Source organism: Arachis hypogaea, chromosome 8, assembly GCF_003086295.3.
Source record: "Arachis hypogaea cultivar Tifrunner chromosome 8, arahy.Tifrunner.gnm2.J5K5, whole genome shotgun sequence".
NCBI lineage: Eukaryota > Viridiplantae > Streptophyta > Magnoliopsida > Fabales > Fabaceae > Arachis > Arachis hypogaea.
Genome location: NC_092043.1, coordinates 37,232,024 through 37,258,340, shown reverse-complemented (window position 1 = coordinate 37,258,340; position 26,317 = coordinate 37,232,024). Strand labels below are relative to the sequence as shown.

Genomic DNA, 26,317 nt, shown 5'->3' with positions numbered 1-26,317 from the left:
AAAAAATGGGGAAATCGTAATGAATACTGTGAATATCACAAGTTGTATGGACACTCCACTAATGATTGCTACGACCTAAAAAATGTGATAGAAAAGCTGGCAAGGGAAGGTCGATTAGACAGATATCTCATGGAAAGGAAAGACAATCATGGAAAAAGAAAAATAGATGATGAAGGTCATGGACGAAGGAGTCCGCCTCCACAAACCCCAGAACGACATATCCATATGATATCAGGAGGATTTGCAGGAGGAGGGTTGACCAAATCATCTCAAAAAAGGCATTTGAAGGAAGTCTACCAAGTTGGGAATGAAGGGCCCGACCTCCCAACTTTTTCTTTTACCAAGGAGGACGGGCAAGGTATTGTGCCCGGGCACGACGACCCGGTAGTAATGACTATGATTCTCGTCAATGCTCATCTGCATAGAATGCTGATAGATCAAGGGAGCTCAGCTGACATCTTATTCAAACCAGTATTTGACAAGTTGGGATTGGACGAGAAAGAGCTAAAGGCCTACCCTGACACTCACTTCAGACTAGGGGACACTCGCATCAAGCCACTGGGTTTCATGCCCCTACATACAACTTTTGGAAAGGGGATGAAATCCAAGACTCTAAGCATCGACTTCATTGTCGTCGATGTATCCTCTGCCTACAATGTCCTGATAGGCAGAACAACCCTAAATCAGCTTGGAGCAGTTGTTTCTACCCCCCATCTTTGCATAAAATTCCCAACACTGGAAGGGATTGCTACCATCAGAGGAGACCAGAAATTGGCGAGAAAGTGTTACAATGCATGAACATAAGACGTAAAGGCAAAGAAGTCAATACCATTAAATTCGGAGGAGTCCGAGTTAAAGAAGAACTACGGCAACTACCCGAAGGAAAGGCCGAAGAGGTACAGATCAGGTAAGAGATAGGGAAGAACACGAACATAGGAGCCAATCTTGCAGAAGACCTAAAGCAAAAATTGGTACAAATCCTGCAAGAGAATTCTGATCTCTTCGCTTGGAAAGCTTCCGACATGTCCGGAATAGATCCTGAACTTATGTCACATTGATTTACTGTTCATCTATAATCCCGACCTATTCAGCAAAGAAGACGGAAGCTAGGACCTGAACGAGCTCAATTGGTCGAAGAGCAAGTGCAAGCCCTGTTAGAGGCAGGCTTTATTAGAGAAGTCAAGTATCCGGCCTGGCTGGCAAATGTGGTATTGGTCAAAAAATAGAACGGAGGATGTGTGTTGACTACACCGATCTCAACAAGGCATGTCCCAAAGACCCATATCCTCTATCCAATATTGATACCTTAGTAGACTCTAGCTCGGGATATCAATATTTGTCATTCATGGATGCCTACTCGGGATATAATCAAATCCAGATGTACAAGCCGGACCAAGAGAAAATATCGTTCATCACGCCCAGAGTAAACTATTGCTACCATTTGGACTAAAAAATGCTAGGGCCACATATCAAAGACTAATGAATAAGGTGTTTGCACTTCACTTGGGAGAACTAATAGAGGTATACATGGATGACATGTTGGTGAAGACCAAGGATGACACCTGCCTCCTGAGTGACCTCACGCAAGTCTTCAACACCATAAGAATGCATAGGATGAGATTAAATCCCGATAATTGCACCTTTGCAGTGGAGGCTGGAAAATTTCTCGGATTTATGCTGATACAAAGGGGGATCGAAGCTAACCCCGATAAGTCTAGAGCGGTCCTAGAAATGAAAAGCCTGACCTGTTTAAAGGAAGTTCAGCAGCTAAACGACCGACTTGCAGCTCTATCCAGGTTTTTGGCAAGATCAGTATTAAGATCCTTACCACTTTTAGCCCTACTGAGAAAATGATGTCAGTTTGAATGGACTTCTGAATGTGAAGAAGTCTTTCAGGAGTTCAAAAGGTTTTTAAGCCAACCTCCAATTCTTATCCGGCCAATAACAAGGGAAGAACTCGTGTTGTATATAGCTGTCGCTGAAAAGACCGTGGCGTCAGCATTAATACGGAAAAATGAGGTCGGACAATATTCTGTCTACTTCACAAGTAAGGTGCTGCAAGGCCCTGAGCTAAAGTACTAAAAACTCGAGAAGTTCGCATATGCCTTAGTCATAGCATCTAGAAGGCTTCAGCCTTATTTTCAAACTCATACTATAAGAGTTCGAATGAACCAGCCCATGAAGTAAATCCTCCAGAAAATACATATTGCGGGCAGAATGGTTCAATGGACCATAGAGTTATCTGAGTTTGACTTGAAATACGAAACTCAGACAGCTGTCAAAGCCAGTGCCTCACCGACTTTATGGCCGAATACGCAGGAGATCAAGAGGAGGCTTCCACAACCTGGGAATTACACGTGAATGGCTCCTCCAACAAAGTTGGAAGCGGTGCAGGCATAATACTGGTTAATCAAGAAGGAACTCAAATAGAGGTCTCCTTAAAATTTGAATTTTCGGCCTCCAATAATCAGGCAGAATATGAAGTCCTGATTGCTGGGCTAAAGTTAGCCAAAGAAGTCGGAGCAACCAAAGTAGTAGCCTTCAGTGAATCTCAAGTCATGATTTCCCAGATTAATGGAGAGTACCAGGAAAAAGATCCCAACATGAAAAAGGTACTTGGAAAGAATGCTCGAGCTTCTTACGTAGTTCCTCGAAACTGAAGTAATACACATAACAAGGGAGCTCAACAGCAGAGCCGATGCCCTTTCCAAACTGGCAAGTACCAAGCCGGGAGGAAACAATAGAAGTCTGATACAAGAAACTCTCCAAGAGCTCTCGGTCACAAAGGCAGATAACAGGCTGGACATCTTACCAATCTCCGGCCTAGAACTCGGATGGATGACACCTCTGATTGAATACTTAAAATTCGACATCCTTTTCGAAGAACAAAAGGAGGCTCAAAAACTTAGAAGGGAAGCACAGAATTATACCTTGGTGCAAAATGTCCTTTATAGAAGAAAGATATCTGCACCATTGTTGAAGTGCGTCTCAACCTCTAAGACGGCAGAAGTCCTGGAAAAAATACACAAAGGCATATGTAGAAACCATCTCGGAACCAGATCCCTAGCCAGGAAAGTAATTCGAGCTGGGTTCTTCTGGTCAACCCTATAAAGAGATGCCACCGACTTTGTGAAAAAGTGTCAACCTTGTCAGATGCATGCAAATTTTCACGTTGTTCCCCTAGAAGAGCTCAATAGTGTAAATTCTCCATGGCCCTTTGCAAAGTGGGGACTGGACCTACTTGGACCTTTTCCTCAAGCGCCATAACAAGTAAAGTTTCTCATTGTGGGAGTAGACTACTTCACTAAGTAGATAGAAGCAGAGCCATTAGCTACTATTACAGCATAGAAAAGTTAGAAATCTCTGTATAAAAACATTATCACTCGATTTGGAGTCCCATACTCCATCACAACTGATAATGATACACAATTTACTGACTCTACATTCAGAAGTTTGGTGGCTAGCATGAAAATCAAGCATTAATTCACCTTGGTCGAGCATCCCCAAGCGAATGGACAAGCAGAGGCCGCCAATAAAGTTATATTGGCAGGGTTAAAGAAAAGGCTTCAAGAAGGAAAGAGAGCTTCGGCTGAAGAGCTTCCTCAGGTGCTATGGGACTACCGAACCACACCTTATTCAACTACTGGTGAAACACCTTTCCGACTTGCTTATGGCATTGAAGACATGATCCCCATAGAGGTAAATGAGAAAAGCCCAAGGGTGAGATTTTACAATGAGGTTGGAAACATCCAAGCACACAAAGATGAACTCGAATTGCTCTCAGAAGTCCGAGAACAAGCTCAGATAAGAGAAGCAGTGTTAAAGCAAAGGATGGCAACAAGGTACAACCAAAAGGTCATTTGAAGAAGCTTCGCCTCCAACGACTTAGTCCTCATCCGAAATGACATCGGAGTGAACAAGACGGGAGAAGGAAAACTCGCTGCAAACTGGAAGGGACCATATAAGATTGTCGAGGTATTCGGAAAGGGCTATTATAGAGTGTTCGACCCCGGAGGTTCCGAGCTTCCTAGGTCGTGGCAGCTTGCAACATGAAGAGATATTATAGCTAAAAGCGAACCTCGCTCCCTAATGTACTCTTTTTTCCGACTTCATTATTTCTTCCCAAAAAGGGATTTTCTGGACGGGGTTTTAACGAGGCATCAAAGCGAGGGCTAAGGGCAGAAAATTCAATCCCTTAGTAGCAAAAGCACCCTTGTAAAAGCCACAGTGCATTAGTAATAATATCTCTCTTTTAACTCTTTATCTTTCTCTTTAGAAATTCCATTATTACTCTACGACACACACTGACTTAAGCTCGAAAAAGTGCAAAAATCCGTTGACCGACCTAACATGGTCGGCTAGATAAAGTGACGAGGTACAAGTCAGTGTAAAGATGTTATAAAAGTTGATCATAAGCAGCTCGGAAACAATATAGCTAACAACTTATAAGTCGGAAAGCCCGATCGAAACTAAATACATCACAAGAATAACCTAAGTTATGAAAACAGTTCAATAAGCACAACGAAGTTGAAGTGTAGGCGAATAAAGTAATGGAAAGCGAGAGATATAAAAGTCCATTAAAGATCAAAGGCGGCAACATTCCCATAGGAATCTAATCAAAGTTGAGATTACTTAACAAAAAGTTTCTCAGAAGCCACAGTCAAACTATCTTAGAAAAGTTTTTCAAAGCTTCACGAAACTAAGGTACAAAAAAGGTTTTTTATACGAAAATCCTTAAACCATTCAACAAAAGTTTCAATTAAATAGTAAACAAAATGTCACCACATGAATAATAAAGCAACTACTTTGTTAATGGTTCTATCTAAAAAGGACCAAATAAAACAAAAATTGTTGTTAAAGATCCTAGAAAAAGACCAAGTGTCAAGAAACCACCAGCAAAAACATAGAAACAAATAAAAAGAGTTCACAAAAAAGACTCACAAGTCGGACCTTTAAAAATATCATCACTTGGGACCAAGAAGAGGGTTTGAGTCATCGGCAAGAGAAGAGGTCGGTTCGGCCGCAGAAGCTAGAGGGGTCGTGGGATCTCTTCAGCAACAGGAGCTGAAATCAACTTGGGAGTCGTAGAAGAAGACGATATATCTACCTCACGGGGAGGGGATTCAATAATACGTTGTCCTGCCGTCTTCGGCTCAGAATCAGTCTCGGGACAAGGAGAAAATACTATCTCACCATTAGTGACCACCTTGTTGGTGAGAAGGGAGGAAATACTAACTCAAGGGAGTCTTGTCAAGAATATCAAGAAGGGAGGTACAGACCCCAGCAGTCCTAATTCCCCCTCAGATCAAAATTTGAAGATGATTACGAATAGTAGCATCATCCATAGCAATCTGGCTATAAGAAAGGATGTGCTTCCTCGTAAACTTGGGTCCATCAAAACCGGCGTCCCCAACACTAGAGGCGCTAGCTTCCACGGTCTTGCATTTTTTCTTTTCGGGTTCTAAGGTGGGATGAACTGGGGGATAGGAGTAGAAGGAGGAAGGAGAGGAGTAGGAGTAAGATTTACCAAGGGAGGCCTAGAAAAAGAAGTTCCCAGCACCGAGCTCTGATGAGGGGGAGTAGATGATGCCCTGATCTCCTGTGCAGCAGTCCAGGCGCGAGCATTCCTTTTAGCCTCCTGCAACTTCTGGTAAGAGGTCGCCCCATTTTTCTTCATTTTTTCTTCAAGGTAAAATAAGTAAAGATAATTAGCATACAAGTCGGTTACGAGCAAGCAGACTGACGCAAGTAAAAAAAAACCGAAATTAAGTACAAAACCAGAAAAGCAAAAGACTACCTAGCTCAGTCTTGACAAAGCTCGGAGATCCAAGAAAAAATTTCTTGGTGTCTAAGTTTGGAGCCTATCCACAAGCCTTTCGAAAAAATTCTACCACAGCCGCCTCTACCTCGTTCAAATCAACCAGGCTATATTTTTCTACAGAAGAAGTCTCTAACCAATACAGAGAAAATTGGGGCTCATTATTTTCATTCAGGAAAAAGGGGTGATGGCCTTCCACAACCTGGACCTCGAAGAAGAAATTTTTGAAATCATAGAAAGATTCATCAAAAATGGAAAAAACCTTCCGGGCTTGGATAGCTCGGAAAGACACCCACTGTTGCTTATTTTTAGCACTAAAAGACTTTGTCAAGTGGAAAAGGTAGAAAAATATTCTTAAAGAAGTCGGGAAGTCAAGCTCTTGGCTGACAAGTTGGTATATTTTTAAAAAACCCCAGCAATTAGGGTGGAGTTGGGTCGGGGCTACTCGGCAGTGGGATAAAATCTTCATCTCAAAGTCAGAAAAAGGAAAGGAAACCCCCAAATGGGTAATGAAGCAATCATACATGAAAAGGAAGTGGGGGTCAAAGTCGTTAATCCTCCCGTAACAAACTCGGTCTTCAGAGTCCAGAGCTACTAGTTCATATTTGGGTTCATCAGAATCTAGGCTACAAATCCTATGGTGCTTCTGGAGTTCAGTTATAAAAAGGTCATCCACTATAGAATTTTCAAAGAGGACAGAAGCATTTACCCATCTCAAAAGGACTTCAGGAATTTGGGAAAAAGCCAGTCCAAAAAATAATTCTTTTCAAACAAAAGGACGGGAAGAACCGACATTCACAGCAAAAAAGAATTTTGAAAAAAAGAAAACCATCAAAAATAGATTTCCAAACAAGATAGTCTCTTTTCAAACAGTTAACCACATTAGAGGAAACTATTTTTTTGCAAAAAGAAAAAATCTAAAATTTTCTACCACAGATAATAGAGGGGCTATAAGGACCTACTCAAAAATCCTTCCTTGATCATACAACAAAAGCGCCACGAAAGCCAAATAAAGAGTAAAGGTAAGGAGAAACTAACTTTTCTTGGATAAAAGAAAACTGACAGCAAGAACAGAAAAACGCCAAAAGTACTAAAAATCTCAGGAACGGAAACAGCTAGCACCAGAGCACAAAGGTCTTTCGAATAGGAAAGAAAGTACGAAGGCAAACACTTGAAAAGAAGGAATGGAAAGAGATGAAGGGTATTTATAACACGTTAGGGACATAATCCTAAGACGGTTCAGTCATTAAAAGAACATGCCGTTACCAATGTAACTGCCCCCTCTCCCCCTCCACGTGTAAATGCAAAAGCCAAACAGACGCGACGTTTGATTAAACGCGGCGATTGAAAATTCAAAATCATATCGGTTTCAAAACTAAAATCACGTCGGTTTTCCGACTTGAAAGGAAATATCGACTTAAGCGTCTCCGAGCTCAACTGATACTCGAATCAAACTCGTAACTAAGAGATCGGACTCGAGTAGGGGCAATGTTCATACCCTGGCCCAAAATATAAGCCAGGACCAATCAAGACAAGATGCCCAATCTTAAAGGTTGGCCTTCACTAACTATCCGACCTCCACTAAGAAGTCGAGGTCGACACCAGCAAGCAGTCAGCACTTATTCAAGTGAATAACTGCCTCCTTAAATCTCTCACCCACTTCTAGAAGAGAGATCCAACAACCCTAAGATAAAAGGACGGTTATCCACCATTAGAAGTGGAACTATTTTAGCGGTGGTTATTGGTTCCTTCCCTATAAATACACTGACACCCTCAGGTAAATTTAAGTTCCAATATACTCTAAATCTGTTTAACCCCTTGCTGACTTAGATATTGGAGTGTCTTTACAGGTACCACCCCCATTCTTCAAAACAAACAACTCGAAAGGCAGCTACGAACGCTAACCAACCTAAGACCTCTTCTTTCCCATGTTTGAGCCACACATTTAAGTCCAATCAATCCGATTTCAGTAACTCCCAAAACAAGTAGTAAATTTACATACTAATTAAAAGTTGTGTGTTCAAATTTACGAAATATTAAAATATATATACTTTTTATATGAATTGCATACGATAATTACGATCAAAGATATATGCATAGTAGGTATATAATTTCTATCTTACGGCTTTGTAGATTTTTTTGTTATTTTAAAAAAAAATTATGTATTGTTTTGAGGAAAATTTTGTATTAATTGCAAAGGAAATTTGGGTTGTTTTTCATAGAATTTATGTGTTGTATTAACTAGGGTAAGATGTTAAAAAGAAATTAAAAAATCCTGTTAATATGTGTTTTAACTTTTAAGAAAATATTTTAAAATTATTATAAAAAAATAGTTTACTAAAAATTATTAAAAAGATATTTTTTACATTTTTATTAAATTAAATATATCAAGAACTTCAAAAATTTTATATTATTATATTCTTAAGTAAATTCATTAGAAAAAAAAGAAATTACTACACATATAAATTTTTTTTATGAACTAAATTCAATTAAGTTAAATAATAAATTTAGGCCGCTGGATGTGTGAGAATAATAAAAATAATTTTTGTTAATATTATATTAACTTAATTAAATTTAATTAAAAAGAATTATACATATAATATTATTTCAAAAAAAAGTTTTTAAAAGTGAAAAAGATACCTAACTCAACCAAAATAACGAGTACAAGTGTGAACATGGTGTGATATATATACTTTTGGTGACATTGGTAAAAAATAAATTTGATATATTTATGGTATAGTTAACTTTATGTAAAGTTGATAATTGAGAATTATTAAATAATTTGACTGATTTGACTAAATTTTTATCTAGCGACTCTTAATTATTAACTTTACATGAAATTAACTACAGTTATATTTTCACCTACATTTATATTACGAAAATATCAAAATTAACCACTAAAATTAATTATTTAGTATAAAATATAAAAAATATTAAAAAATTATCAAAATTTATTGTTTTTCCTTCACTTAGTATATAAACAACACTTTGAAGTTGACAGGAAGACTAATATTACTAGAGGAAGGAATAGTATTCCAATTTAGAGAAATGTAAGGTCCTTTTCTGGGACCTTATACGTCTTAAAATATGATCAACCTTGTTGGAAGGTTGGTAATCCCTTAAAATATGAACACCCATTCATAGCGGCCACATACAATGGCAAACTCTTTCTTTAATATGCCAATTTCCGTCATCACTTTCTTCTTCTTCTTCTTCTTCTTCTACCTCCTTCTCTTTACCAGTGCTGCAAACAACACCATAACTCACTCCCAGTCTCTAACCGAAAACCAAACCTTACTTTCCATCAACACAACCTTCCAACTTGGTTTCTTCACTCCTAACAACTCTAAAAACCGCTACCTCGGCATATGGTACAACAATCTCCCGGTTCAAACCGTGGTATGGGTCGCCAACCGAGAGAAACCAATCACAACAAACATCCCTTCTGTTTTGAAGATAAACACCACACAAAACAGCACCACCCTTGTCGTCCTCCAGGACAACTCTGTTATATGGTCTATACCGCCGTCAAGACGCGCTTCGAATCCGGTTCTTCAGCTACTGGACTCAGGGAACCTTGTTTTGAGAGAACAAGATGATAAAAATGAAAAGAACTATTTATGGCAGAGTTTTGATTACCCTTCTGACACGCTTCTTTCAGGGATGAAGCTAGGGAAGAACTTGAAAACCGGCCTGGATCGACGCGTGACCGTGTGGAAAACCGTGGATGATCCTTCACTGGGAAACTTAACTTGGATGATGGAAGTTACAACCTGGCCACACCCAATACAAACAACAGGATCAAAGAAACAATTCGACAGTGGACCGTGGAATGGATTGGTCTACAGCAGCATGCCCACCAGAATTCGCCAACCAACTTTCGATTATGTCTATGTCTCCAATGAGGATGAAGTTTACTTCATGTTCCATCTTGTTAACAACTCTGTTCCAACAAGAATGGTGCTGGATGCAACTTCTTACAAGCGTCAGTACTCGGTTTGGGACTACGGTTCGCAAGAATGGAAGGTTTATAACTCGCTGCCGCGAGATTTTTGCGAGCAATACGGCGTTTGCGGCCCCAATGGGAACTGTGATTTGTCAAAGGTGCCTGCTCAGGCATGTGATTGTTTGAGAGGGTTTAGGCCCAAGTCGCCGGAAGAATGGAATCGACAGAACCGATCTGACGGTTGCTTGCGCGACAAGCCACTGAATTGCGGAGGCGATAAGTTTGTGAAGTATGAAAAGATGAAAGTGCCTGATACTGTGAATTGTTGGTACCTGAATGAGAGCATGAATCTTGATGAGTGCAGAACGAAATGTTTGGGGAATTGTTCTTGTGTGGCTTATACAAATTCGGATATTAGAGGTGAAGGTAGTGGCTGTGCTTTGTGGTCTGGTGATCTTTATGATTTGAGGATTTTACCAGATGCAGGCCAAGATTTGTACATTAGAGTGCCAGCTTCAGAGTTAGGTATGCCATTAATTTTAGCTTTTAATTTTATGGACTAACATCTTTGCTGTTTCTATTATATAAATGCTTCTTTGATTATCTCCTTTGAAGGTTAGGTGCTTGCGTGCTCTTAATAAATGGTTGACTTGACTCTTGATAAGTAGTTACAATTTAAAATTTACAAATTACTGCTACTGCTTAGATACTTGTGGGTATTTATTAATGTTACAACGAAAGAAATTATTTAATCAAATCTTGCAATCAAAGTATTTTTGCTGAAATAGCATTTGAGCTATGTGTACTTTATGATCCAGTTATATTTATTCTTATGGTTATATATATAATACACATTCTCATGTCCATTTACCTTACGTTTTGAAAGATCTTTGTACCCAACATAAATTATCTCACTGTTAGGACTAGGGTGTGTTTGATTTTATACAAACTGAGGTCCATGGTTTAATCTTGAACTATGCCACATGGTTTCTGGCATTCTCACTGTCTCATGAATAAATGTTTGTGTTCTCTGCTGACATTAAACCATTGAAGAGTCAAACAATGGACGCAAGGTCAAGATAGGAGTTGGTGTTGGAGTCTCAGTTGGCGTTTTATGTGGCCTTCTCTTAGCATTCTGTTTGATATGGAAAAGGCGAAAAAGGGCCACTCTGAAAGGTAAGAGTTCTCTGCTTTTCTTGAGCATAAAGTAACTTCTTGAATTATTATAATAAGATTAATTAATAACTTGTATTAAGATCATGTAGAGACTAATGCAGCATTAAAGGATCAGTCCAAGGAAGAACAAGAGGAAGATCCAGAGGTTCCATTATATGACCTATCAGTTATAGCTTCTTCCACTGATAACTTTTCAGATAAAAATAAGCTTGGAGAAGGTGGTTTTGGACCTGTGTTTAAGGTAATTTGACATATTAAGCCACTTTTCTGTTTAACAATCTTAGAATACCAAATGAAATTCTCTTGTGTCTCTTACAATATTTGAAATTGATAACTGGCAGGGAACATTAGAAAATGGGCAAAGAATTGCAGTTAAGAGACTCTCAGTTAGTTCCGGACAAGGGATCAAGGAATTTAAGAATGAAATTGCCTTGATAGCCAAACTTCAGCATCGTAATCTTGTAAAACTTCATGGATATTGCATTCAAAATGAAGAGAAATTACTTATATACGAATATATGCCTAATAAAAGTTTGGACTTCTTTATATTTGGTAAGAAATCTATATTCCAGATTCATGTTAAAATTGTCCTCTTTATTTGGATTTGTGGCAATATTAACTCGTGTTTATATCTTACTAGATCAAACGCAAAGAACAGTATTGGATTGGCCAAGACGATTTCATATAATTTGTGGCATTGCAAGAGGTCTTCTTTATCTTCATCAAGATTCAAGACTTAGAATAATTCATAGAGATCTTAAAGCAAGTAATGTTTTACTAGACGATGAGATGAATCCTAAAATCTCAGACTTTGGATTAGCTAGAATTTTGGGAGGAGACCAAACTGCAGATTCTACACGTCGGGTGGTTGGAACTTAGTAAGATCATTTAACATTTCTTAACTTTCACTATATAATTTAGAATATTTTAATAATGGTATTTAATTGTCATCTTATACTGTTTGTTAGTGGATACATAGCACCAGAATACGCGATAGATGGAAACTTCTCAATAAAATCAGACGTGTTTAGCTTTGGTGTTTTGCTGTTGGAGATAATATCAGGAAGGAAAAACAGAGAACACAATCAAAAAGAAAGTACAAGCCTTATTGGACATGTATGTACAAAATATATTATTGTTATTATTTCCTTTTTTGTTTACTATCGCTTTCAATTAACAATGCAATAGAAGAACTTGGCTGTAAACTTTTAAACTATAGGACTAGTAGCAATTTAACTGCAATAATATACTGTTATAATTTCTGTATTTTACCATCATTGTGAATTAATGACACATAATTTGATGTGTTCTTTTTTAGGCATGGAATTTGTGGATACAAGAGAGGCCATTGGACTTGGTTGGTGAATACCTGAAAGAATCTTGTAATGCTTCTGAAGTATTGCGTTGCATTCATATTAGTTTCCTGTGTCTGCAGCAGCATCCACATGACAGGCCAGAGATGTCATCTGTAATTTTGATGTTAGGTAGTGAAATTGGTTTGCCTAAGCCAAAACAACCAGCTCTATTTGTTAGAGAATATTCTTCTTCTAATAAGGAGTATTCTTCATCAAATAAGAGTAATTTAGCTTCTGTCAATGAATTAAGTATCTCCAATGTAGAAGCTCGTTAGGGAGTATATATATTGTGTAGCAAAATGAGAGCAGATTAAATGGCTTTGTACTGTAACTATGACCAGTTAATTTCGGAGTTATGTAATTTCCTTCCTTTCCTTCTTTCTTTCTTTCAAAAAGTTTTGATAACCTTTTCGTTCTTCTAAAATTCGTGACGCTAGTTTTTATTATTATTATTATTATTATTATTATTATTATTATTATTATACGAATACAAAAATTTAAAAACTGAAAAAATAATATCACTCTCACTCATTCACACACGCTCCTCCCCTCTTATACCTCTAAGTCACACATGCCAAATTACCTCTTCCTCCACTCTTCTCTCTGTCACACCCACTACCATCTTCATCTTTTCTATTTCTGCATTTTGATGAAGTATATTTTAGAGTTTTTTTTTAATCTTTTTCTTTTTTATTTCTGCATGTTATTACCTTTTGAATTTGCTATTTCTTTTCTCCTAAATATTCAATTTCAAATTATATTCAAAACTTTAAACTAGTCCTATTATCAATAAGGTTAGTTATACCTTGTCTTCATTGCTATTACCATCTTTATTTGTGCTCTTGTCTTTACTTGTCTTGGCTGTCTCTTTTTTTAATTACCAACAAAATTTCTTCACATGTTCCTTTTGACCACAATAATGACAATCAATATTTTTATACTTTCTTTAAAAGTTTTGCTTTTATCTCTACTTTTAGGACTTCGACTTTTGTTTCTCCCTCTAGACTCATAAAAAAGAACATCTGAATGTGTAGTCGAAGTATCTTGTGACTTTCTTCTCATTTCTTCATTTAAAACACTGCTCTTGCCAAGATTCATAAAGATTACACCATTAGGAGCAGAATTGGACAATGACATTTTGAGAATTTTTCACGAATCTGGTTAGGAGTCAAGAAGTAACATTTCTTGAACCTCTTCATCAAACTTGATACGCATGAAAGAAAACTGATTCATAATCCATTGGAAATTATTCAAGTGATCTGTCATTGATGTCCCACCTGTATACTTCAAAGCCAACAACTGCTTGATAAAAAAACATCTTGTTATTCCTAATTTTCTGAGTATACAACTGTTCAAGCTTAATTCAAAGAGTCCAAACATGTGTCTCTCAAATAATATGGTTCAACACATTATCGTTAACCCACTGCCTAATATATCCACAAACTTGTCTATGCAATAAAGTTCAATCATCATCAGATTTATCATTAGACTTCTCTGTACCAAAAACTGGTTGATGAAAATTTTTGACATAAAAGCAAATCTTCCATCTTTAACTTCCACAAATCATAATTAGGACCATTAAGAGTAATCATCCTACTAGTATTAGTATTAGCTTTCATTGTTCACAAAATCATAAGCTCAGAAAAATACCAACAAGCTCTGATACCAGTATGAAAGAGCCTAACAGCGGAAATAACACAAATATCAAACACAAGAACAATATAGAAGTACTCACAATACAATATGGCAGCTACTATGAACAAGCAAATATAGCAAGTCGAGCAATAACAAGGAAACACCGAGATTTTAACGTGGAAAATTTCCTCAATGTGAGAGCTAAAAATCAAGAGTCGTCCAAAAATGTGCATATAATCAGCCAAAACACCAAAGCACCAAAGCTTACAAATGAGAAGCAAAAAAATGAAAAATATCCAAAAAATAGAGCTGTTGTTCGAAGCCTATTTCTCCCTCTTCAGATCTCCAATTAAAATCTTCACCGTTTAGAATGAAGAACAAGATTAGAAGAATCTACAATTCAAATTTCACGTCAGTGCAACGGTGAAAGAATGAGAAACTGCTGTTCAAAGATTGTTGCTCTATGTAAAAATGGGAAATCTATTTTCTCTCTTGCAAAGCCAATTTCTCCCACTCTAGACTTCCAATCAACATCTTCACTGTCCATAATAAGGAACAAGATGACAGAAACACGTAATTTAAATTTCACGTCGATCCAACGGTGAACGAATGAGAAACTGCTATTTGAAATTTGCTGCTTTACATAAAAACAAAAATTTTGTTTACCCTCTTCTCTCTCACTTTGGTAGCTATACTCTCTCTTTCTTTCTCTCTCAAAATTGACCCAAAAATCTGATTAGGGTTGTGACATAATAGGTGCAAAAGAGACACCCAAAAAATTGAGCTTAGGTCTCACAAAGGAGAGAAAAAAGTCCAACAAATATTATTGTTAATGTTGCAAGTGTGAGGAGTGTATGAAGTTAGTCCTACATCAAAAAAAGCAAAGAAGAGTGAGAAGTTTATAAGATAAGAGACTCATTAACCTATTATCTTAAGGTTTTGAGTTGAATTTGGTATCTTTCATCTTATGTTATTTCACTTGATTTTTTCCCGAAATCTTTCCGGTGGTCGAGAGCTCCCCACGACGGCCCAACAAGTGGTATTAGAGCCAGGTTAATCGATCTAGTTTTATTCTCGGTAAAGTTTTAATCATAGTTATTAAAACTGGACCGGACCGACCGGTTCGACCGATAAACCGAATCCAATACCGGTCCAGTTCGAGCCACTCGGTCAAAGTTAAAAGTGAATCTACCATAGACTAGCGATCTGCAACTCCACCGTGCTCTATGTGCTCCATGCCCTCAAGCGTTGCCAAGTGTCTGTCAAGGCTTGTGATGATTTTTGAAAAAATTTTCAAAATGCTTCGTATGGGGCTCGATACAACAAGCATGCTTGTATACTACCAAGCTACAGTGATTCTCATTAATTTATATACAAATTATAATACATATAGTAATCTTTCTTTTCACTTATATTCAATTTATTTTAATTTTAAAGTCATTCATTTTTAAATTAATTATATTTTATTTAACTATAAATTTTATTAAATATATACAAATTAAAAAGATAAACAAAAAAATTAATTAATCACATTGTTTTATGATTATATAATATCTATTAATATTATTTTTTAATATATTATTTTATTTTTTGTCTTCATATAAAGTTGATAGTTAAAAATTATTACATGATATTTAGTTAAATTCGTCAAATCATCTACCGGTTCATAAATATCAACTTCACAGCAAAAACAACTGTATGTGAATTTTCACCTATAATAATATAATAATAAAATAAATATAAATTAATTAATAAAATATTAAAAGTTAAATATGATAATTATTTTTATATAAACAAAAATAAAAATACTAATAATAAAAAATAATTAAATTTTATATAATTATTTAATTATATCGAGTTAACCGGTTCGACCAATAACTTATCAGTTGAACTAGTAATACAGTGACCCAATAATCTTACTAGTTCGATTACCAATTCAGTTCTGACAACTATGCCGGTAATTCCTAATACTAAAATTTATATTTATAATATATAAATTTTAGTTAGTTATGGTGAATGAATATATGCTTTCTGAATTCAAATTAGTATAGACTCAACATTAATGTTAAGAATTTGATTTTGAGGCATTTCAAGTTAAACTAAACTTGATAATGTCATTTCAACAGCTACATTAAAAGAGTTATTTATATTAAATATGAGAAATGCTTGATGTCCTTTAATTTTTAGTCTTTAGTAAAATTTTTTAAAAATTTATTATTATTTAATTAATTTAAATATCCACTTTATGTATTAATTGGTCAAAAAATAAAAAAAAATATTTTTTATTTTTTCTCTTTTTTAAAAATTGAATAAAAAATAATATTTAAAAGATATCTAGTTACACTAATCAAATATTATAGGAGGTTGGCTTCTTTTTTATGGTTGTTAGTGCTAGTTTGTTACTTTTTTGTTTTAGGTTATCAGTATATTGCTGTATGATTAATTTTCGGAACAATATTTGATTGATTCAAGTTCTTTAATATTTGTTACTCTTAAGTTAGCTTATATTCTTATGCAATGAGATTTATGTATTAATTACACCGTTCTTGTATGTTAAGACTACTAATACTATATGTGAGGTTGAAAAAACACAAACTTAAACTTTGAGTATGTATAATAATTTGGTTACAAATTGTTGCTACTATAATAATTTGATTGACTTTATGTTTAATTATACACAATTATGTTTGATTATTGTCAAAATCACCCTAAATTTTAGTGTTTTTAGACAAGTTATTTTGGAATTGGATGTCCCTAATTATAATTTTAAACACACGCTCCAAATCATATTACAAAATCTGATTATAATCAAATGTGTTTAAAGTAACAATCAAACTCAAAAATTTAAATCAAAGTTTAAACTCATGTTATAATTAGATTATAATCATACATATTTCAAATCATTTACAAAATTCAGTTATAATCAAACACATTTAAAGTAATAATCAAAATAAAAAATTCAAATTAAAGTTCAATGTTATATAATAAAACTATAATTAAATAGGAATTTTTTAAAATAAAATAAAAAAATTGTTATTTCACCAACAAAATCAAACTTTGAAATGGAAAACCATAGTATAGATACTCATTTGCTTTTTTGGTATCGTCATGGGGATAAGAAAATACATCATCCTAATATACCAATTCCTAGATAAGAAAAGAATATTTATCCCAAATTATAATATCTCCTCTCATAATGATTTTACAGTCCCCACTCCAGAACATTATTCTATTTACTTTTAGAACAATTAATAGCACATACACATAAGAGTCAAATAGAGTTGGTCTAACTTTGAACTATGAATTTTCCAATCACTAAACTTTCTTTTACCACCATTTCAATGGAAAATTCACACTCTTGGCACTATGTTACCCCACTTTCACCGCTATTCCGATCCTACTAACAAATAAAGATTTAAAAATTCTTACCAAGCTTTCTACGTTTCTTCTATGTATTGGTATATTCTTACTCGTTCAATCTTCTTAAATAACCGATTGTAAAACTATCAACGTCTTATGTATTGCCTCAACCACCACCCCCAAATTAATGCAAGTACTATGTATGTTTTTTAACAACTAAATTTATGGTATAAAATTGAAATTTAATTAATTTGAAGAAAAGAGAAATAAAAGAAAAACATTGAAATGGATCAAGAAAGTTACTCACTAATTTGATCCAATAAGGTTCAGTCTTGATCATCTTTACAAGTCAATACAAGCTTCCTTTTACATTTAGGATGAAGTTTGGATAAACAATTTAATTAAACTCATTTTAAAAAATAGCTTAAACAATAAATATTCATATTAAAAGTAACTTATAAATAAGTTATTTTATATTTAGATTTTTAATTCTAAAAATACTTATTTTTAAAAAAATGTGATAAAAAACTTTTTATTATAAAAAAAGATTTTTTTTAATTTTTCTATAAATTTTTAAATAATTTTTTAAAAAACTACAATTTAATTTTAAAAATTACATTAGACATTAATATTACTATTTTTTATAATAAAAAACTCAAAAAAATTACTTTTAAAATTTTTCAAATGGTCCTTAATCATCTTGAACCCAAAAGATTATAGGTTAATTAATCCCCAAGAATGAGTCTTGATCAGGTGTACTCTTCTTCAGTCACGTAATTATTAACAAGAGTGGAGGGGTGCCAATTGTAAGCATGCATGTGAATGGCGTAATTTGAAAATAAAGGAAAATAAAATATTAAATAAAAATGAATTTCATGGACCAATCATAACAACATGTGTAAAGTGTTGGGCCAACCGAGAGACTTTAAGAAAGAATCAAGTGAAAAAACATAAGAAGAGAAGACATCACATCCAACTCAAAACCTTAAAATGTCAAGTTAATGGGTCTCTCATCTTATAAACTCCTCACTCTTCCAGTCTTCCTTACTTTCTTATGTGGGACTAACTTCGACACTCCTCACATTTGCAACACTAACATAAAGTGTAAACAAAAAAATATAGTTTAATTTGAATACGTCAATGAAATTAATCAACATCAAATAACGTCGGTTTGACTTTAAGGCCAGATATAGATAGATAGATAGAATATAAAACTGTTTAGTATGCCTGGTTTATGTTCAATTTGGAACTTTTCCTTGATATTTTGGCCCTGTATATGATTATTTCCAAAAGGTTGAAAAAAGCACCGTAACAATTACACTTGATGGAAAATTTTCTTATTATTTTTCTTGTTCTTGTTTCCTACACCTACATGTTTGTGGAAGCTTCTTCCTCTAATTCTTCATCTTCTGGTTTAAATAAAAATGATAGCACCACCATATGTGACCAATACAGTAGAGTGTGTGGACCAAACGGGAACTGCGATGAGGCAAAAACTTGTGTTTGCTTGGATGGTTTCACACCTAAGTCCCCAACTGATTATGCTTATTACTTGAACTTTACACAGGGATGTGTGAGAAACAAACCTTTGAATTGTAGCACTGACGTGTTTGTTAGATATTCTTCTCTTAAAGAACCCAGTGGTGGTTATTCTTTGTCCAACCAACAGGATTGCATGGGAAAATGCAAGAGCAACTGTTCTTGTATGGCGTATAACGTAATTTTGGGTGGATGCAAATTGTGGAATGGTGATTTGTTTGATGTTAGGTTGGTCAAGCAAGGTGGACAAGATCTTTATATTCGAATGGCAGTTTCAGAGGAACAAGGTACTGCGTTGTCTTCTTTTTAATTATGGTTTATGAACAAAAAATAATCAACTAATATTCCGCTTTATTCTAAAATTTTTCTTCTTTCTTTTGATCTTTTCCCATGAACTATTTAATTTTGTTGATCGATCATTCATTTTAAAAAGGTTATTAGCTAGATGTAATAACTATATATTTATAGATGTTATATTTATATTAAATAAAATAACTTTATGTTATTGTCTTTCTAGTATTATGGTATTTAGAATGATGCAGAGAAGTCAGGAGGGAGAAAACATGGACGAAAGGAGGGAGCGGTGGTTGGAATAGTTGTCGGGAGCACTATTGTGATTTCCATGATAATTATCGCTTCATGGTACATGCTTAGGAAAAAAACAGCATCAAAAGGTACATACATTGATCTGAATATAATGTGAACAATGGACATGCTGCTCACTTCATTGCCTAAATTGAATTACTTTTTTTTATCAATTCTTAGAGGATACACTGTTAGTGGCATTCCCAAATACACTCTAATTGTCCTCTTTTATTTCCTTAATACATAGCATTGGAACGTTTAAGGATTGATGAGCTTGTTACTCATCACACCAATGTACAAAAGGAAGATATGGGGCTTCCATTATTTGATCTATCAACAATAGCAATGGCCACTAATAATTTCTCCCCAAACAATAAACTTGGAGAAGGTGGTTTTGGACCTGTATACAAGGTTAGTTTTTTAGATATGCTCCTAAATTATGTTTTAAAGAACAATTAATAAGAAATTTTACTTTTGATGTACTGTTATTTAGGGTATATTAGAAGATGGACAACAAATTGCTGTCAAGAGGCTTTCAAGTAGTTCTGGACAGGGTTTAAATGAATTTAAAACCGAAGTAAAGCTGATAGCTAGACTTCAACACCGGAATCTTGTAAAGCTTTTCGGATGTTGCATTCAAGAAGAGGAGAAATTACTAATATATGAATACATGCCTAATAAAAGCTTGGACTATTTTATTTTTGGTTTGTATCCATTAAAATACTTTTGTTAGCTAAATCTTTGGTTAGTATTCTTGTAACTCCTTTATGATGATATTTTACTTACTACAATACTGTTGCATGTTATGACAGATCAAGAACGAAGGAGTACTTTAGATTGGTCCAAGCGCTTTAACATTATTAGTGGAATTGCTAAAGGCTTATTGTATCTTCATCAAGATTCAAGGTTAAGGATTATACATAGAGATCTTAAAACAAGTAATATTTTATTAGACATTAAGATGGAACCCAAAATATCAGATTTTGGTCTAGCTAGAACTTTTGGAGGTGATCAAAGTAAAGCAAATACAAGGAGAATTGTCGGAACTTTGTAAGTTATATCCATATGTAATTTTTTCTCTTTGAATCACAATAAGAAGATACTCCTAGTAATATTGTTCTAATTATCTTTTTTGATATATATTTCTAGCGGATACATGGCTCCAGAATATGCTGTTAATGGACTGTTTTCGATAAAATCTGACGTCTTTAGCTTTGGCATTTTATTACTTGAGATAGTATCTGGAAAGAGAAATAGAAGATTATTTTATGCAAGTGACAATGATGAAAGCTTGTATGAAAACGTAAGTGTGTTGCAATTTTAAGTTTAATATTCTTAACTGATGAATGGAATAAATAACACGGTTGATATATGTGTGTTTAATATAGGCGTGGGATTTATGGAAGCAAGGAAGGTCACTGGAGTTGGTGGATGAATGCCTGAAAGATTCATGGAATTTGAGTGAAGTACAACGTTGTATTCATATTGGCCTCCTATGTGCACAGCAATATCCACATGATAGGCCAACAATGTCTTCTGTGGTTTTAATGTTGGGAAGCGAAGTTGATTTGCCTCAACCCAAAGCTCCTACATTTTTCTTGTGTGAACCTTTTGATGGTTCCAGTTCCAGTACTTGTAAAAACGAATTAAGCATTACAGAGATGGAAGCTCGGTAACAAAAATTATATGAAAGATTTTTTTTTTCTTTCCTAAGTCAACATGGATTTTATTAGGGTAAAATTTTCTCAAAAATTATTATTGGATTTATCACTATTTTGATACTATTATCAATAATATGCCACTGTGAAACAAAAGAAATTGAAGAAAATTGAATTGAGCAATGCTAGGGTCAGTAATATTTGTGATTGGTAGCCATCAATTAACCATCAATGATGATTTGATGGTGTGAGATTGGTGTGAGATTTCATCCAATGGCTCACCTTTCTCTGCTGGTTACATGCTGGCTAAAATGTAATAAAATTGCTGCCCCTAAAATTTTCCAATTGAATTACTCTGCGAAAAGTTCACAACACTAACTTAAAACTTTCTTTAATAAAAAACTATATTACATTTAGAAAGGAGACTGAGACTGAGATTGAAACTGAGCCTGAGATTGAAAGACAGACTCAGAGACAACGACTAAATTAAGTCTCTGTGTTATATTTGGTATAAAATGTATTAACTGAATTATATTTTAGTATTATATTTAGTTTACTATAAATATAGAGATTGATAAGTATATTATTTTAAAAAAAATATTAAAATTTTAGTCTCTATTTCAAAATTTCAATTCTTAGAGTTCTCATATTTTAAAAGTGTTGTGTTTCCAAACAATCTCTGATCACCAAACACAATAAATTTAAGTATATGACCTTTTCTATGCATCAGAATTGAATTATACTAAATATCTAACCACTAAAAAGTAGTTTCATTTCTAAAACTAGAATGAAATAGAGCATAATTTGTGGTGACAATTTTGATTTGTGAACTGTAGTCAAGGTCATAGGAGACCCAAGAGTAATCAATGCGTATACGCAATCACCTCTGTTAGCATTGACTCCAATAGCTACTAATCAACAATCGAAGAAATCATTGTTGAAATACATATTATATGTGTCGAAGAAATATCATATGTCAAATCATTTTGTGATTAAAGGTATATGTTATATTTTCTCTTTTGAGCACCCTCGCAAATTAAAGGGGCCATCACAATGGGAAACTTCATTATTACTATTATACCAATTATCAGTTTCTACCTTCTTCTCTTTCAAATCTCCCAAACAATTGCAGAAACTGATACCATCACTCACTTCCACTCTCTAAGTAAAAACCAGACCTTAGTTTCCAAGACCGGACAATTTGAGCTTGGTTTCTTCACTCTTGATAATTCCACCAACCGTTATTACCTTGGCATATGGTACAAAAATATCCCAGGTCAAACCATTGTATGGGTCGCAAACCGCGAAAAACCCGCCACCAAACCCAACTCTCTTCTATTCATCATAAACAACACAACAGAGAACACACTACTCCTTAGTCAAGACAACAACACTGTTCTATGGTCTGTGAGCGTATCAAGACAACCCAAGAATCCAATCCTGCAGCTCTTGGATTCAGGGAACCTTGTTCTGACGGAAGAAAAGAATTATCTATGGCAAAGCTTTGATTACCCTGGTGATACTCTCTTGCCAGGGATGAAGCTTGGTAAGGATTTGAAGACTGGTTTCGATAGGCGCGTAACTGCATGGAAGAATAACAAAGATCCTTCTCCAGGAACGTTAAATTGGGGAATGGATGTGACTAAGTGGCCAGAACCAATGCAGAGAATAGGATCAATGAAACAGTTCAACTCTGGACCATGGATTGGAGTGGGTTATGGTAGCAAACCAACCATAAAGCGCCAAGCATTTTTCAGCTTAGTTTTTGTCTCTAATGAGGATGAAGTGTACTTTGCATTCCACCTTGATAACAACTCTGTTCCCGTGAGGATGGTGTTGGATCAAGCCACCTACAAGCGTCTGTATTTTGTTTGGATTGATTCTGACCAACAATGGCAGGTCTATGTTTCCCTGCCAAGAGACTCTTGCGAGCGATATAGTGTTTGTGGTCCTAATTCCAATTGTGATTGGAACACGTCCGCAGTTGATGCTTGTGCTTGTTTGAGAGGGTTCAGGCCTAACAGCGCAGGCGGTTGCTTGCGCGACAAGCCGCTACAATGTGAAAGTGATGAGTTTGTTAAGTATGAGAAGATGAAAGTACCGGACACTGAGAATTGTTGGTACTTGAATCAGAGCATGAACCTTGTTGACTGCAGAGACAAATGCTTGATGAATTGTTCTTGTGTTGCTTATGCGAATTCGGATATTAGAGGTGAAGGTAGTGGTTGTGCTTTGTGGTTTGGTGATATTAATGACTTGAGGATTCTACCAGATGCAGGCCAAGATCTTTATATTAGAGTTCCTGCTTCAGAGTTAGGTTTGTAATGCATTTACTTAGCCTTAAACTGCTCTTAATCTTTCTTTAATCCTAAATTATGCCACATGGTTTAAACTATGTTTGTATTGTGACATTAAACCATTGAAGAGAGAAACAACGGACGCAATGTCAAAATTGGAGTTGCAGTTGGAGTCACAATTGGCGTATTATGTGGCCTTCTCTTAGCTTTGTGTTTGATATGGAAAAGAAGGAAAAGGGCCATTCTGAAAGGTAAGAATTATCTAATTTTCTTGAGTAATAAGTAAATTATCGAATCATAATTAAGAGTAACTATTAACTTGTCTTAAGATAATGTAGAGGCTATTGTAGCATTCGTGGATCATTCCGAGGAAGACACAGAGGTTCAATTCTATGACCTATCAGTTATAGCTTCCTCCACAGATAACTTTTCTGATAAAAACAAGCTTGGAGAAGGTGGTTTTGGACCTGTCTTCATGGTAATAGACATATTAAGCTACTTTTATAAGAATCTTAGAATAGAAAATGAAAATTTCAAAGCTAAATTGCAGTTGATAAATGGCAGGGAACATTGGAAAATGGACAAAGAATAGCAGCTAAGAGGCTTTCAATTGGTTCTGGACAAGGGGCCGAGGAATTTAAGAATGAAATTGCATTGATTGCTAAACTTCAGCATCGTAATCTTGTCAAACTAAAAGGATATTGTATTCAGAATGAAGAGAAATTACTTATATATGAATACATGCCTAATAAGAGTTTGGATTTCTTTATACTTGGTATGAACACTAAATTCTTTAGATGCATATCTGAAATTGTTTAATAGTATTTGTAAAACTTCTTACTTTGAATGTGGCAAATATTATCTTGCATGTACATCTTAGTAGATCAAACACAAAGAATGCTTTTGGATTGGCCTACAAGATTCGATATAATATGTGGGATAGCGAGAGGCCTTCTTTATCTTCACCAAGATTCAAGACTTAGAATTATTCATAGAGATCTCAAAGCAAGTAATGTTTTACTTGACGATAAGATGAATCCAAAGATCTCAGATTTCGGTTTAGCTAGAATCTTGGGAGAAGACAAGACTGCAGAAATTACGCATCGCATTGTTGGAACATAGTAAGGATACTCAACATTTCTTGATTTCTAATATGTAGTTTAGCTATTATGTAAACTGCTTCTCATTTTAATCATATTTATTATTAAATTAGTGGATATATAGCACCGGAATATGCAATTGATGGAAACTTCTCAGTAAAATCAGACGTTTATAGCTTCGGTGTTCTCTTGTTGGAGATAGTATCAGGAAAGAAAAACACAGGAGGCCATGAAAAAGAAAATACAAACCTTACTGGACACGTAAGCACAACATATATTGTTATTATTTCTATTCTTACTGTCCATTGTGAATTAATGATATTATTGATTCTTAATTTGATTTTTTTTTTCAGGCATGGAATTTGTGGATGGAAGGGAGGCCTTTAGACTTGATTAGTGAAGACCTAAAAGAATCTTGCAATAGCTCTGAAGCATTGCGATGCATTCAAATTAGTTTTCTGTGTCTCCAACAGAATCCACATGAGAGACCAAGCATGTCATCTGTGGTTATGATGTTAGGTAGTGAAATTTGCTTGCCTCAGCCAAAACAACCAGCTCTTTTTGTTCGAGAATATTCTTCACCAAATAAGAGTAATTTACTTTCTACTAATGAATTAAGTATGTCAATTTTAGAACCACGTTGATTTAGGAATAATTGCTTAAAAATTTGTAATATATATACTGCATATATCTTACTAAGATATGAACAGATTATTAAATGGCTTGCTAATGTTAATTATGAGACAATCTGATAGTTAATTGTCTTGTGTAATATTGTTATGAAGGGTGCTTGATTAATAATATCTTCTATAAGATTTTTGACATATTGGATAATACAAGTGGGTCGAACCGTAAGCGAACGTTGAAGTTAATGATTTTTTTTTAAAAAAAAAATTGGTATTATCAGTGCACATTTTCCTACTTTATCTTGGCTTTTATAAGGCAAATCTTAAATCAACAGTATATTAACAAGGCAAAAGCTACACCTTATTGAATTTTAAATTCAAGTTAAAATTTTTTTCTTAATTAGAATTTGTAGCACTATTAACTTGTGTTTATATCTTATTAGATTAAGTCCAGTTTGGATAAACAGGTTAATTAAACTCTTTTTGAAAAAATAGCTTAAATAATAAATAACTATATTAAAAATAGTTTATAAATAAGTTATTTTATATGAGTTTTTAATTCTAAAAATGTGATAAAAAGAAGTAGTATTATGAGAAAAGTCATTTTTTTAACTTTTCTATAAACTCCTAAATAGCTTTTTAAAAAGCTACTATTTGATTTTGAAATTTGCATCAGACTAAGGCCCAATTTAGATAAATAACTTAAATAAGTTCTTTTAGAAAAAGAAATTAAAATATAAGAACTTTGATTAATAGCAGCTTATAAATAAGTTATTTTGTGTTTGAATTTTTAGTTATAAAAATACTTATTTTAAAGTTTTAGTATTTGGATAAATAACTCAAAAAAAAATTTTTACAAAAGAGAATGAATATTAAAATAACAATGATAACAAATATTTTCCAATATTGAATGTTAATTTTACATAACCTAATCACTAATATTGTGTATGATATGATAGGTGAAAATAAAAAATAAATATAAAATGTGTGTCAATGTATATTTTGTTGCTATTTTTTATTTTTTTACTCATATTAAAACTCTTTTCTCTTTTATTGAGGTCAAAAACTTGCTATAATTAACTATGAAAATAATAGCAAGCTATAAAATCACATATAAAAAAAATAAAATTAAAACTGAAATTTCATAACACAGTTAAATATAAATTTAATAATAAAAAATAGAGTGATAAAATGATAAAAAAAATACTTAAAAGGAATATAT

At 34.3% G+C, this 26,317-nt stretch overlaps 4 protein-coding genes across 9 annotated transcripts; all 4 read left to right on the top strand.

The window, feature by feature from the left end:
* Positions 1-225: 225 nt before the first annotated feature.
* LOC140174723 (uncharacterized) lies at positions 226-798 on the top strand. Its single transcript, XM_072200225.1, has one exon. It carries the CDS (start codon positions 226-228, stop codon positions 796-798), a length of 573 nt encoding a protein of 190 aa, XP_072056326.1.
* An 8,023-nt stretch (positions 799-8,821) lies between these two features.
* On the top strand, positions 8,822-12,690 carry LOC112707293 (G-type lectin S-receptor-like serine/threonine-protein kinase At4g27290). 2 transcript variants are annotated; one of them, XM_025758970.3, is made up of 7 exons: positions 8,822-10,289; positions 10,818-10,940; positions 11,030-11,181; positions 11,282-11,492; positions 11,581-11,818; positions 11,909-12,056; positions 12,259-12,690. In XM_025758970.3, exons 1-7 carry the CDS (start codon positions 8,975-8,977, stop codon positions 12,568-12,570), a joined length of 2,499 nt encoding a protein of 832 aa, XP_025614755.1. In that variant the 5' UTR covers positions 8,822-8,974; the 3' UTR covers positions 12,571-12,690. The 2 variants fall into 2 exon arrangements, with proteins under 2 accessions (XP_025614755.1, XP_025614754.1); XM_025758969.3 differs by having other exon boundaries at positions 8,823-10,289; positions 11,021-11,181.
* Positions 12,691-18,510: 5,820 nt separating this feature from the next.
* On the top strand, positions 18,511-21,127 carry LOC112707299 (G-type lectin S-receptor-like serine/threonine-protein kinase SD1-1). 2 transcript variants are annotated; one of them, XM_025758981.3, is made up of 7 exons: positions 18,511-19,116; positions 19,372-19,503; positions 19,662-19,825; positions 19,908-20,118; positions 20,227-20,464; positions 20,564-20,717; positions 20,803-21,127. In XM_025758981.3, exons 1-7 carry the CDS (start codon positions 18,615-18,617, stop codon positions 21,088-21,090), a joined length of 1,689 nt encoding a protein of 562 aa, XP_025614766.1. In that variant the 5' UTR covers positions 18,511-18,614; the 3' UTR covers positions 21,091-21,127. The 2 variants fall into 2 exon arrangements, with proteins under 2 accessions (XP_025614766.1, XP_072057806.1); XM_072201705.1 differs by having other exon boundaries at positions 18,642-19,116; positions 19,362-19,503.
* A 452-nt stretch (positions 21,128-21,579) lies between these two features.
* LOC112707296 (G-type lectin S-receptor-like serine/threonine-protein kinase At4g27290) lies at positions 21,580-25,308 on the top strand. Of its 4 annotated transcripts, none has more exons than XM_072201704.1 (7): positions 21,580-23,389; positions 23,498-23,620; positions 23,708-23,847; positions 23,934-24,144; positions 24,253-24,490; positions 24,583-24,730; positions 24,823-25,308. In XM_072201704.1, exons 1-7 carry the CDS (start codon positions 22,126-22,128, stop codon positions 25,111-25,113), a joined length of 2,415 nt encoding a protein of 804 aa, XP_072057805.1. In that variant the 5' UTR covers positions 21,580-22,125; the 3' UTR covers positions 25,114-25,308. The 4 variants fall into 4 exon arrangements, with proteins under 4 accessions (XP_072057805.1, XP_025614761.1, XP_025614760.1 ...); XM_025758976.3 differs by having other exon boundaries at positions 21,898-23,389; positions 24,250-24,490; XM_025758975.3 differs by having other exon boundaries at positions 22,017-23,389; positions 23,699-23,847.
* The last annotated feature ends 1,009 nt before the right edge of the window (positions 25,309-26,317 follow it).

Bases quoted from the DNA above. Each gene is read 5' to 3' on its own strand.
- LOC112707296 (XM_025758974.3), top strand. From the start codon at position 22,126: ATGGGAAACTTCATTATTACTATTATACCAATTATCAGTTTCTACCTT. The intron at 23,621-23,698 runs GTAAGAATTATC...ACTTGTCTTAAG, and splicing joins GAAAAGGGCCATTCTGAAAG to ATAATGTAGAGGCTATTGTA. The intron at 24,491-24,582 runs GTAAGGATACTC...TTATTAAATTAG, and splicing joins CATCGCATTGTTGGAACATA to TGGATATATAGCACCGGAAT.
- LOC140174723 (XM_072200225.1), top strand. From the start codon at position 226: ATGATATCAGGAGGATTTGCAGGAGGAGGGTTGACCAAATCATCTCAA.
- LOC112707299 (XM_025758981.3), top strand. From the start codon at position 18,615: ATGGAAAATTTTCTTATTATTTTTCTTGTTCTTGTTTCCTACACCTAC. The intron at 20,119-20,226 runs GTTTGTATCCAT...ATGTTATGACAG, and splicing joins CTTGGACTATTTTATTTTTG to ATCAAGAACGAAGGAGTACT. The intron at 20,465-20,563 runs GTAAGTTATATC...ATATATTTCTAG, and splicing joins AGGAGAATTGTCGGAACTTT to CGGATACATGGCTCCAGAAT.
- LOC112707293 (XM_025758969.3), top strand. From the start codon at position 8,975: ATGGCAAACTCTTTCTTTAATATGCCAATTTCCGTCATCACTTTCTTC. The intron at 11,493-11,580 runs GTAAGAAATCTA...ATATCTTACTAG, and splicing joins TTTGGACTTCTTTATATTTG to ATCAAACGCAAAGAACAGTA. The intron at 12,057-12,258 runs GTATGTACAAAA...GTTCTTTTTTAG, and splicing joins GTACAAGCCTTATTGGACAT to GCATGGAATTTGTGGATACA.